Source organism: Episyrphus balteatus, chromosome 1 (assembly GCF_945859705.1).
Source record: "Episyrphus balteatus chromosome 1, idEpiBalt1.1, whole genome shotgun sequence".
Classification (NCBI taxonomy): Eukaryota; Metazoa; Arthropoda; class Insecta; order Diptera; family Syrphidae; genus Episyrphus; species Episyrphus balteatus.
In genome coordinates, this window is record NC_079134.1 from 99,066,650 (window position 1) to 99,079,243 (window position 12,594).

Genomic DNA, 12,594 nt, shown 5'->3' on the forward strand with positions numbered 1-12,594 from the left:
AAGTTACATGATAAAGGTTTTATAAGTTGCTACTTTATTACTAAGCTATAGTACTATTGGAGGTTTTAAAAGGAGGCTTGATGACACCATCAAATGGTACACAGACGGATCGAGAACAGCGGAAGGTACAGGGGCAGGCGTCTTTGCGCCTAGTACCAAACTCTCCGTACCTATGGGTCAATCAATAAATCACCGAAACAAAAATATTGCCATTATGTCTGAAGTCTGATAGTCAAGCTGCCATAAAAACACTTTAATCCTACGAAATCAACTCCAAGCTAGTATTAGAATGTATAGGAAAACTTAATGATGTTGGCAAAATAAACAAAGTCACTCTCCTATGGGTACCGGGGCACGTTGGTGTCCAAGGAAACGAGGCGGACTCTTTAGCAAAAACGGGAGCAAATTCCCATTTAATGGGACCCGAACCGTATTGCGAAATAGGAGAAAATGTTATTAAGAATTACATAAATAAAACTAGACGAGAAGACCAAGAGAGCAAAAAACTGGGCAGAACTACCAAAACTGAGACAAACGAAAATGCTTCTCGGGAACTTCAAACGTTTCAAATCATGTATCAGTCTAAGTAGGAGCAATCTCAGGTTAATCACTGGGCTCCTCACGGGCCACTGTAAGTTAAGAAAGCACCTACATATTTTGGGCTTAGTAAAATAGTGCAACATGTAGATTCTGTAGCGAAAAAGAAGAAACACAAGACCACATAGAATTAAGTGGATCGCACCTTAATTTATGCGGAATTCTGCATGTTTTTTTGCTAAGATGACTTTCACCTTAAATTAAGACGACATCACCTCAAATTAAGGTGACAAGTCACAAGTCACATTAATTTCTTGAATGCGCAAATTAAAAAAAAAAAAAAACTGCCAGCCATCGGGGGTCGAAGGTCGATCCTACAACTGTTGGGTTAATTACTAGGCCAGTGCCTTACCACTGTGCTATCTCACTGTTGGAAATGAGTATAATAAACTGCAAGTAAAACTAAAGTGTGACTAAAATTTTAAAATGTTCATTTTTGGTCGTTTTTTTTTAAGGACAATAAAAAGGACCTAAGTGACAAATGAGTGAAACCTCAAAAATTTTTCCCAAAAGCTTACTGAAAAACGAAAAGCAAAACGAAATTTTTCGTTCAAGATTTCGGTGTGCTATTTTTGTATGGAAAATTGCGTTTCGCTTCAGCTGCGTACACTTCATTCCAAAGCAATTTTTTGTATGGTGGTATATCCCTGGAAAAATATACTACAATTCTAGTGAAGGGACTTTTCCGGCAACGTTGTTGAGGACATAGCGGTATTTAAATTAATTAGTTGACTTTTGATTAAATTAAATAAGTATATAAATATATGTATATACATAATGTATGTATACATTAAAGCATATATAGGAAAACGGTTTTCAAAAAATAGACGTTTGAAATGGGGATTACACACTTTATATTCAAAGTAGTATAAAATTTTACTACTTTTGACTGCCGCTCCTGTGCAAACCGCTTGGCCGAACGAAATAAATGTTTTTGGTCTTAAGTCGATGTAGATTATTTTTTGTGCCAGTTATTTTTCAGGAGTTTTGACCCAAAAATTGAAAAAAGTGCTAAAATGTAGACTTAGCATCCGTCGCAAACTTGTACGACTCTTCTTTCAGATGTCCAAAGGAAATTAAAATCATTTCCAGCTCTGTCTGAATTACACTGGTCAACAAAATTTAACTTTTTTTGGGGTGCTGAATCACCTTTTTTTGCATTTTATAACGGTATTATTTCAAGAACGAAGGCTAATAGAATTTTTCTGATTGCGGATTCGAGTTCAGCAACCCAAAAACCTTCAGAAAAGTATATTTTGGTTCTTGTGGCAAAAAAAGTTTAATTTGGTTGGCCTGTGTTGTTTCTGATTCAAAGACCGCTACTTAAATTTTAAATATCTTGGGCAGTAAAAGAGATATCGGAAAGATTTAAACATTTTTTGAATGAATAAAACCAGTTCTTATAGGCACCGTTACAAATTAATTCATAATGAACTACCCCACATAAAAACATAGCCTCGAAAACAGCCAAAATGACGTTTTTTGACATTTTCTAACGGTAATATTTCAAAAACGGAGGCCAATATATATTTTGGTTGTTGTGGCAAAAACCTTGTTGACCAGTGTTATTTGCGACCAAAAAGTCTAATTTGACTGGGCTAGATAGCGAATTTGGCAATTTAAAAAGAGAGCAAAACACATTCATTTTTTCATGGAATGTCTTTGGGTGTATGTCTTTACCATGAAAGTCAATTTGTTGGGATGATTGGAGGTCGAGGCCAGCCGCCTTCTTGGAAAGAGATTGGTATCATTTTTATTGTCTCCATTGTTATTCATTTATAGGTAAGACTTATTAACAATGAAATGATCTAAAAAATGATATACAAAACAATTCCGTGAGTTGATTAAATTATATTTTATAGTTGGTCGAAGTGCGGGTTTGTCTCGCTAGGTTTGGGCAAAATGTCATTTATTCATATGTATATCTGCCGAACTTTTGATTTGTTTGGGTAATTCTTTTACACTTCAGAAATTTCCGATGTAGTGAGCTTAGAGCAAGCTGCAATCTACAATCAGAGGCTCATCATAAGTGCATGTGTTAGTGGTTAGTAAATAACACATGCACAAAAATATATACTACGATACAAAACTAACAATTAACATATATTACATTATAAAATTAATACAGACATTGAAAAACAATTACGATAGTGGTGCACTGGTCCGAAAACTTGTTTTCAATCCCACCTTACTTATATTAAAGTCGATATAAGATGTGTTTAAGTTAAAAAGTTTACACATACGATTAAGAGGTTCATGTATGCCATAGTTTGTTCTATGAAAGTCAACGTGTAAAAGTTCAAATCTTCGAAGGTGGTGAGACCCTCCGCGATAATTAATCCCGATACAGGCTAACAAGGTTGGAGCATCAATGTATCCATTAAGAAGTTGATGGAGAAATATTAGGTCATTTTTAACTCGTCTTTGATATAGAGTTTGAATCTGAAGAAGTTGGATCCTTTGTTCATATGGAGGCAGGTTATAAGGATCAGACCAAGGAAGTCCCTTTAGAGCAAATCTTATGAAATTATGTTGAATTGATTCAATACGGCTTTTGTGAATTTCATAAAATGGAGTTCAAACTTGCGAAGCATATTCAAGATGGGGTTTAACGTAACAATTATATAAGGAAAGTGTAACATAGGGGTCATTAAATTCCTTTGCCCAACGTTTAATTCTTCAAGAATGAATTATAGTACTTATAACTATCGTTATTGTAACCATCATATTGAAGAGGTAATCTACCTCCAAAATTCTCTATGTACTATTCAAAAGTGAGAAAAAGGCAAGTTTTTGCTTTTAAATAACCAAAATATAAGTACCTACGCAGTTTTGCAGCAATACGCGTCTTTATATCGAATTCAACGGTCTTATTTTGTGCTTTATACGGTTTTTTAATGGGCTAAATTTATACTATTTCAGACTTTTGTGTTTAAATTTTCGTTTTTTGCGTATTTGGAATGTACATATATATAAGAATATTGTCCGAAAATTCCCCGTTGATACAACAATTAGTTTCCGAGTAATTAAGTATTTGTGACGATTTTTAACTAAATTCCCGAGTAAAAATAGAAATTGAATTTTTAAAGAAAAAAATCTTGAGCGCCGCACCACCGCTGCACCACCGCCGTTCGCAGGAATTTTCGCCGCACCACGACGTCCACACTATTTCATTTTGAATGAAAAATTCGGTGCACGACCGCCGCACCACGATTGCAGCACGTGCCCACTATTTAATTTTGTATGAAAAAAATTCTATTCTCGTACTTATACAAATGTTTAAGTAGTCTTCAATGTTATTTTGGCTTAAGTATCAACTTGCCACTGCATGCAAACATGACTTGGTGGTCGAGTGGTTAAAGCGTTGGACTTCTAATTGAAAGTGCTCGGGTTCGAATCTCCTTCTCGTCGGTAGTTTTTCCGCTAATCTACCACGTCGGGCGAAGAACCGTTGACAGGCGACTGCTGTATGACGGGGACATCCTCGCACTAGGCGGAGAAGGGCGTCTTCGGTTCAGTAGGACTGTGTCCGATCGGGACCGAAGAGATAGGGTAAATCAGGAGAACCAGTTTTGGTGGCTTCATAATAGTGTAAATAGTTAAAGTGTTCTTTGTTTTTATGCCTTGGCCGGCTTACATAGTTTTAGGTGTTTAGTTTTAAGTAGGGACAGTTGAGGTGGCACAAAAAAAAAAAATACAAAAGAAAAAAAAAAACTAAAAAAATACAAAAAATACAAAAAAAATTCAAAAAAATACAAAAAAATAAAAAGTCGGTGAGCAAAATTTCTCCGAAACGGCTGAGGTGATCGGCTTGAAATTTTTACACAATTTTCTTAGATACTGTTGTCAGGTAATGAACGAAGGAATAAGGTTTTTGACAATAAGTCGATTTTTTAAGTCACTGAAAAAAAAAACGATTTTTTTCAAAAATAAAAATTTTGACTATTTTTTCGTTCATTGCCTGCATTCGTCTATCCTGGAAATGAATCTTTTGGTTTTTTTAATTTTAAGTGGTTTGGATCAGAGATATCTTGCTCACCGCCAGACACCTTTTTTTGGAGGTCGTCTAGGAGATCTACTACAAAAATAACGGAACCCAAATTTTTTTTAAATACACAGCGAATTCTTTTAATACATTAAATTTGCTATATGTACATGTATTCTTTATGTTTATATAATTAAATTTCTCTTCACAAAAAATGCACAAAAAAGAAAGTTTTTCGCACTTACAACAAGATATAACCCCTTAAAGAGATGTAGATCCAAATATTTTGTCTTTTATCCTGTTTTTAAATAAAGCTATTTTATGAAATAGTTTTTGAAAAATTAGTTTTCAAAGAAAGTAAGTAACTAATTTTTTCAAAATTTTTTGTTCTTAAGTTTAAATTTGAATAAGTAATAAATAAGTTTAGTACTTAAGAACATTAAATTTTGAAAAAATGTTTCTAACATAAGTATTAACAGAGAAAATAGCGTTAACGGGGGGTCAAGGTATACCAAAGTAAGAGTTTTCTTATATCAACGAGAAATGTTAATTTCTTTCACGCCACGAAAGAACAAATAGTAAATTGTTATCTTTGAAAAGAGTAGTTTTTTTTTTTTTTTATTTCTCGAAACCGGTTAGACATTTTTGCATGCTGTATTTTATTTTTGATTAAAAACAAATAAGAAAAAATTTTGAAAACTAATTTAGTACTTAAGAACATAGAATTTTGAAAAAATTAGTTAAAATTAAAAAAAAAAATATAAAAATTAAAAAAACTAATTTTTCATAAACTATTTCATAAAATAGATTTATTTAAAAACAGGATAAAAGACAATATCTTTGGCTTTATAAAACGATATAACATAACCGTCGATTTTAAATATTTATTTTCCAAATAAAGTCAAGTTTTTAGAAAATTGGCCTTCCTGGCTAAACGGGAGGAATAGACCCCCTCCTCCCCTACGATTTTTTCTTCTCTTGGCCCAACCTACACGCTCTAGCGTTTTGGCACATTTCTCCTGAATCACACTGTATAATGAATAAAAATATATTTTGTCATTTTTTTGGCCGTATTTAAACAATGTTGGTCACACCAAAATATTGCCAGACCAATTTATTCTTGTCTAACTCCTCAAGACTTTTCTATTTATGTACCTTACTATATTCAAAACAAAAACAGAATTTTCTCGAAAATTTCGAATTTTTAGCACATTTTTTTGGGAGTATTGCGTTTCAAATGGCGTCAAAAAATAAATTGAACAGAGTGCTTTCGGCTGGGAATTAAATTTACGCTTAGGGTCGAATTTAACCCATGTTGGTCAAACTTAAAGGCTGCCAGACACATCAAGACCTTTCTTTTGATATACGTTACAACATTTTTTACATGACTGGTTTTCTTAAACAAGAAACAAAAACAGGATTTTTTTCGAAAATTTCGAAATTTCGACGTTTAAAGTTGTCTACCAGGGTGTTTGTCAAAGAAATTTGGTCTGACTTTTTGCGCTGTCACTTTTGGAAATATTATGTGACAAAAAACATAAAAAAATATTATGCAAATTACTTTCGGTTAGGAATTCAACTTATAAAATTACCCAACTAGGTTGACTTTTCATTTTCTTACACTTTGGGTCGAATATAACCCATGTTGGTCACACCAAAATGCTGCCAGACTTAACAATTATTGTCAAACATTTCAAGGGCTTTCTTCTGATATACCTTACAACATTCTTTAGATGACTTGACTTCTTTCATTTTTGTCACACCTTTGGGTCGAATTTTACCTATGTTGGTCATATCAAAATGCTGCCAGACTCCACGATTCGTGCCTTACTCTCCAGCACCTTTCTAAAGATATGCCTTACAACATTCTTTAGATGACTTGATTCATTATGTCGTTGGCTCTCGGTCTATAATATCTTAAAATCAAAAATTAAAATGTGAACATATTCTTCCTCGGTAAATTTATAGAAAAACCTCTATTAAATGATTCAGAAAAAATCAAAATTATTTGATAACCATATTGATATAAGTATTTTGAAATCTGAGCAAAGGCGTACGATGAGCTGCTGGGGCTTTGGGGCAAAACTTAATTTGGGGCCTCTTAAGCAAATTGAAAATTTTATTAAAATGCGGAATAACTTTCAAAAACTTCCTTTGAAAAAAAGATTTGAAATTTTTAAAATCAAATAAGCGTTACTTAATTTTGTTTAGTTAAAAAATAAAGATTTTCGTCGAATTCTAACTGGGTTAACATAGATTTTCTTTCTTTTAATTTTTTTGTTTTTCAGAAATATACAAATGTCTGTTGGTCTCTAATCATTTTATTTATTTTTTTGATCCCCTGTTTGGAAAAGCACTCAAAAGGTCAAAAGCTCGGCTGGGCAGTTCAGCAGAGGTTTCGAAATTGAAATGAGGTCCATTTTTTATTTGAATTATTTTTTCGGGGGCCTAGTACATTTAATTGTTCTAGGTTTCTAGAACAAGGCTCACAGCAATTGTGTGCCTAACCAATATAAAATAAGGAAGCCGGTTAAACATTAGATATGATGTTTGATTCGTTTATTTATTATAACAAGTTTCATTACAACATAATCTTTCGTAGGGCCCTCTTGCATCTGTTTGGGGACCCAGGCAATCTACTCCATATGGGATGAACGCTTCCGAATTAGGCCATTTTGGCCAAAAACAACTTATTTTCCCCAACAGTACCAATGTCGATTTTAGGTATGTTAATAAGTAGGGTTTCACCCATATTTGAATCATGAATCCGTTTTGTGGGAATATATAAGACCCCAAATGATATCTATACAGTACCTAATGTTTGTATATACATAGGAGCATTTTTTTTTTTTTTTCAACTTTTAATAAATATTATAAAAGATGTGGAATGCGAATTGTAAAATGTTTGTATTTTGATTTAATACTTGAATTTTTAAAGGAGGTTTCTTATATTTATAAGAAGAGTTTAGTGCATCTGTCCATCATTTAATGAAGTGCAATACCATGCCCACCATAACCATAACCACCCAAACCAGATATAATACTTGGCGCTGCAGCGTATTTAATTACTGGTTGGGCAACAGCGACTGGATGAGCAACACTTATTGCTGGAGCAGCGGCATATTTGATGATGGGTTGAGCAACAGCAACAGCAGGTGCTGCTGCATATTTGATCACAGGTGATGGATGTTGTATATGCACCTATAAGGTCAATAAATTTATAAAATAATGTGAAATCTCTAATTATTACATGTGCTTCTTTCTGTTTACCTGACTGATGCTAACGGAACTTGTCGCTGCTGGAGCAATAGCTTTAACTATTGTTGGTGCTTGTTGAACTAGTACTGGTGCAGGTGCAGCGTGGATTGCTGGTGCAGCAATTGCTATTCCACCCAAACCAATTCCATGTCCTAATCCAAGTCCCCCATACCCATACAGGCCACCAGGGGCGGCAAATGCCGTGACAATCAAGGAACAAAGGATCTACGGCATTAATATTTGTTATTTTTAAAGTGTTTTAAAGTTACGGTTGATTCTTACCAAAAGTTTCATTTTACAAAGGTATGATTAAAGTTAAGTTGCTCAGTATGTTTCGATTAGATATCAGTTAACTTGACTGTGCTGGAACTATAGATCTAAATTGCCTTTTATACCTCTAAAATTGAACCAATTTAATAGCTACTCTTAAATATTTTTTTTTCATTTGTTGTTTTTTCTTGGGCAAGTAAGATATGATGTAAAGGCTGAGTGTCGTAAATGTATGTCACTTTCGTTGGGCATTTATTCCCCACCTATGTTGTGCATTACTAAAAGCTAGGTGGAATCGAAAATGAAGCTCGTAGAAAGAACACTGCGCAGATGCAATATACAACTCCTTTTACGAGTACGCTTTCAATATACATATGTACCTGAAGTGCGCTTAGGTGAAAAACATGTCCATAATAATAAGTTGCATGAGTAGTAGCTGATCATAAACCTTTTCGTCTTGCGACAGTATGTGATATATGTTCATTGTTGTCAGTGGCGTATCAAAATTTTATATATAAGGAAGAAAACTACCATCAAAAGTCTTGAGTGTTACATTTATTTTATTATTTTATTTACTATTTTACATCTGGGTAGTTCCATCTTCCATGGAAGGATTTTGGCAGATTTTTGTATGTTTTTCGCTCTTATTTATTTAACTATTCACTAAGCTAAACATTTTAATACATTAACACTTAGTAGCTAGGTATAATAATTTGTTTCATTGTTTTTAATATTAAAAGTATTCTAACTATATCGTCGCCTCAATAAAATATTGTCGTAGGTATGTGCAAAATTGAGGTTTTGAGATTTGAATGCAGTTTTGCTAATTGATTTTTTCTCTATCATTCTGTGAAATCCGTTTTTCGATATCTGTATTCGTTTCCGAAATAATCGCTATGCATTTTGTCGTATGTGTAGGTTTACAAACATTTTCAGTACCTAGCTTTTTCTCGTAAGTGCATAGAAAACGTGCACATACGACAAAAATTATCACATACTACAATTTTTTCATACAAAGTGTTTTTCTTCATTCGGTAAATAATTGTCGTATGTGCTGTTTTTGCTACACATACAACAATATTATACTGAAATTTCAGTAAACGTTTGTCGTATGTCCCATAAGAAAATACACTGACGAGTGTAATTTCAGTTGCAATCAAGATGTCGAGCAGGTCGGAAGAATCACCAAGTTTATCCGAGGAGCTTTAAGCTCTATTTTATGCATACAAAATGCATAAAATAGTTGTTTGATGATTTTATTAATTTAGCATACGTAACGAAATATTGGAAGATGATTCCTTGATGCCGATCCTTTAGGTTCTCCCCCAATTTTCCGAATCCAGTGACAATAGCCCTGTTCCTTTGGGAGGTTGCAAAGTACTACTAGTAGTTTACTAGCGATTTTCAATGAAACACACTTTCAGCGAATTAAATACAAATCGTATCTACTCGGGAAGAAGAGCATGAGTAGATGGTAGTACTAGATTAACCAAAACATCTACTATTAAAAGACTACCACCTCCAATTGAACAGGGAGTGAAAACTTGGCCCTACAAAATTCTTATGAAGCTTTTATCGTGCTATCTTAAAACTGTAATAATTTTATTTCTACTTGAAAAGTAACTTAATTTTAGTAAACTGTGATCTCATAAATTCTAAAATTGCTTTAAAAATAATGTAGCTACTAATTTTTTCTATTTCTGTGAGTTTCTCTTTAAGAAAGAATTTAATAATAATATAACCCATAGTAATATACCCGAGTTTAGCGAAACTTCGAATTTAACAAAAAATAAAACATACATCTCACTTTGAAATTAAAAAAGTTCTATCATTTTATAGTATAGGTGAAATGCTTCTAAACCAATTGTAAGTTTAGATTTAAGATGTACATATGTATGTTTTATTACCATCGAGTTTTGCTAAACTCGGGTTATTACTACATATAAGAGCCAAGGTGATTTTAAAACGTTAGTAAATAAACGTTATTTGTTTTAAAAGAAAAAACATTACTTTATGTGTTTTTTCGCATTGAATTTGACATCTATTTGTCGTATGTTGTAAACAAATGTATAATCAAACTTTGCTTATTTTTGTCGCATGTGTCATCAATTTGTCGTATGTGTTTGGCTAACAAATAGTTTCTGTGAAAACGTTACATACGACATCGGCATATTGCAGAAAATTGACTATTATTTGTTTCTGCATTGGAATATTGAAATAATTTTAACATAATTCAATAGACAAATATTTTCTGTATATGTAATGATATTTAAAAAAAAATTCACCGTACAGTTTTCGAGATAAAAATCTGAACTTAAATTGCGTTTTCCCAAAAAAAGAATGTAACATACGACATTATTTTATTGAGGCGACGTATTGTGCTGTCTTAGAATATCTTCAAATACGATGTAACGGGGGTGAATTTCTAACGACACACCCGTTACATTATATTTGAAGATATTCCCAGACAACACAATAGTTAGAATACTTTTAATATTAAAAACAATGAAACAAATTAATATACTAGCCCGAGTAAAAATGGAATTCCGCCGCACCACCGCTGCACCACGTTTGGAGCACTTTTTGACCGCCGCACCTACGCTGCAGCACGTCCGCACTATGATCAAAAATTTCGAAACCGCCGCACCACCGCTGCAGCACGTCCGCACTATGATCAAAAATTTTTAAACCGCCGCACCAAACGCTGCAGCACGTCCGCACTATGATCAAAAATTTCTAAACCGCCGCACCACCGCGGTGGTGGTGGTGGTGGAAATAGTGCGGACGTGCTGCAGTCGTGGTGCGGCGACGGGTGCGGCGAAAATTCCTGCAAACGGCGGTGGTGCAGCGGTGGTGCGGCGCTCAAGATTTTTTTCTTTAAAAATTCAATTTCTATTTTTACTCGGGAGGTGTTACTGGTGAAAAGTTAAATAAAAAATAACGAAAACATACAAAAACATGGCAAAACCTATCTGTGGAAGTACCCATCAGATTTTATACGTGAAAAGAAACAAGCAAATCTATGACAACTATTTAAACATTTACTTAAATTATAAATTGAATTTATAAAATAAAATTTTACATTATAAGTAACACTAGATTAAAAATGAATAACTTATTTAACTTATAACTTTAAATTAACAAGTAGATACTATTAATAGTGCATTGAAAAAACATGTTTTTATATTAAAAGTAGGACTTTTTTTTTTTTAAATTAACCCTTTATATTACCATGTTACATTTCTATAACAAAACCAAAAAAGATCCAACTAAAAAACTATTTTATCGAAATACTACAAAATATTTCACAGAAAAAGCGTTACAGGTATTTTATTGAGAGTTCATTTTGAAAGTTTGGTTTTCTAGAAAATATGTTCCCATGCCTACTAAAATAATTAATTCGGAAAATATATTTTTTCCCTCCTAACTTACAAGGTTTTCTTTTTTGACTTTCACAAAGTGCGTAAAAGTAAATATTTAATAGTTTGTTGTTTGATTTTTCGCATTTTTGTACTTGAAAACAACATTTTACACTTTATTTTTTTTTAAATAGTTAGTTTACATTTACTCAAGGCAAGTGCGTACATTAGGGTGGACCAAAAAAAATATTTTTCATTATTTTGATTTGCTCTACCGATAACTTGTTTTCTCGACACTAAATAATGCTACCCTATTTTTTTCAGAATTTTTCGATGATGTTTAGGGGTTGCGCGCACCCCTTTATTAAAAAAAATAAGCTCTTTTAGTTTTTAATTTTTTTAAAGCTTAAATAATTTTTTAATCGAAAAGCTGTTTGAGTTAAAAGTATTGAGTATCAATAGATCTACTTACTTCAATTTTTCTTTTTTCAAAAAAAAAAAAATATTTTTGACTGATTCCCAGGCGTTAGAAGTCGAAATTACTGATAAATGCTGAGAAAAAAGCCTTAAAACTATGTTTTACTGTTTTTTAAAATTATTTTTATCGTATTCCTCATCAAATTTCCTATAAAAACTGTGCTTTTATATTGCTCAATTCTTCTTAGATTGATAAAAGAAAATTAATTTTCAAAAAAGATCGTACCAAAACAAGTGAAGGAAAAATGGGGCAGGGTACTATATCTTGGGAGCCGAGTTTTGATAACAGTATTTTGTATGTTTTAATGCTTTCTAGTTTTTGAGAAAATTGAAAAATTAAAAAAATTCTTTTCTATCCGACCTACTCGAGATCGTCCTTCTGGTTTCACGAAATTTTATTTTGATAACTATCCATATTTTTTAATGATGTTGTTGTTGATGCAGCGCCTTATAATTTTGAATATCGGATATGTTTTTTGATGGTGGCAAAAATATCAAAAACAGCCATTAAAATTATAATCTGATAAAAAGAATTTTTTTTATTTTTCAATTTTCTCAAAAACTAGAAGGCATTAAAACATATGGACTTCAGTATTTGATAAGGAATCAATTGTGGCACTTTATTTTATCAGCCATTTTTTGTATTGT

General features: G+C 32.7%; 1 protein-coding gene across 1 annotated transcript; it reads right to left on the reverse strand.

Annotated features, from left to right (window-relative positions):
• Positions 1-6,783: 6,783 nt before the first annotated feature.
• On the reverse strand, positions 6,784-8,468 carry LOC129906190 (cuticle protein 16.5). The gene is made up of 3 exons (XM_055981864.1): positions 8,123-8,468; positions 7,853-8,065; positions 6,784-7,783 (listed from the first exon to the last, which is right to left on the reverse strand). Exons 1-3 carry the CDS (start codon positions 8,132-8,134, stop codon positions 7,568-7,570), a joined length of 441 nt encoding a protein of 146 aa, XP_055837839.1. The 5' UTR covers positions 8,135-8,468; the 3' UTR covers positions 6,784-7,567.
• Between the last annotated feature and the right edge of the window lie 4,126 nt (positions 8,469-12,594).

What these genes read in the sequence shown, in the direction of transcription:
- LOC129906190 (XM_055981864.1), bottom strand. An exon ending in GTTCCGTTAGCATCAGTCAG is followed by an intron (nt 7,784 to 7,852) that starts GTAAACAGAAAG and finishes TTGACCTTATAG; the next exon opens with GTGCATATACAACATCCATC.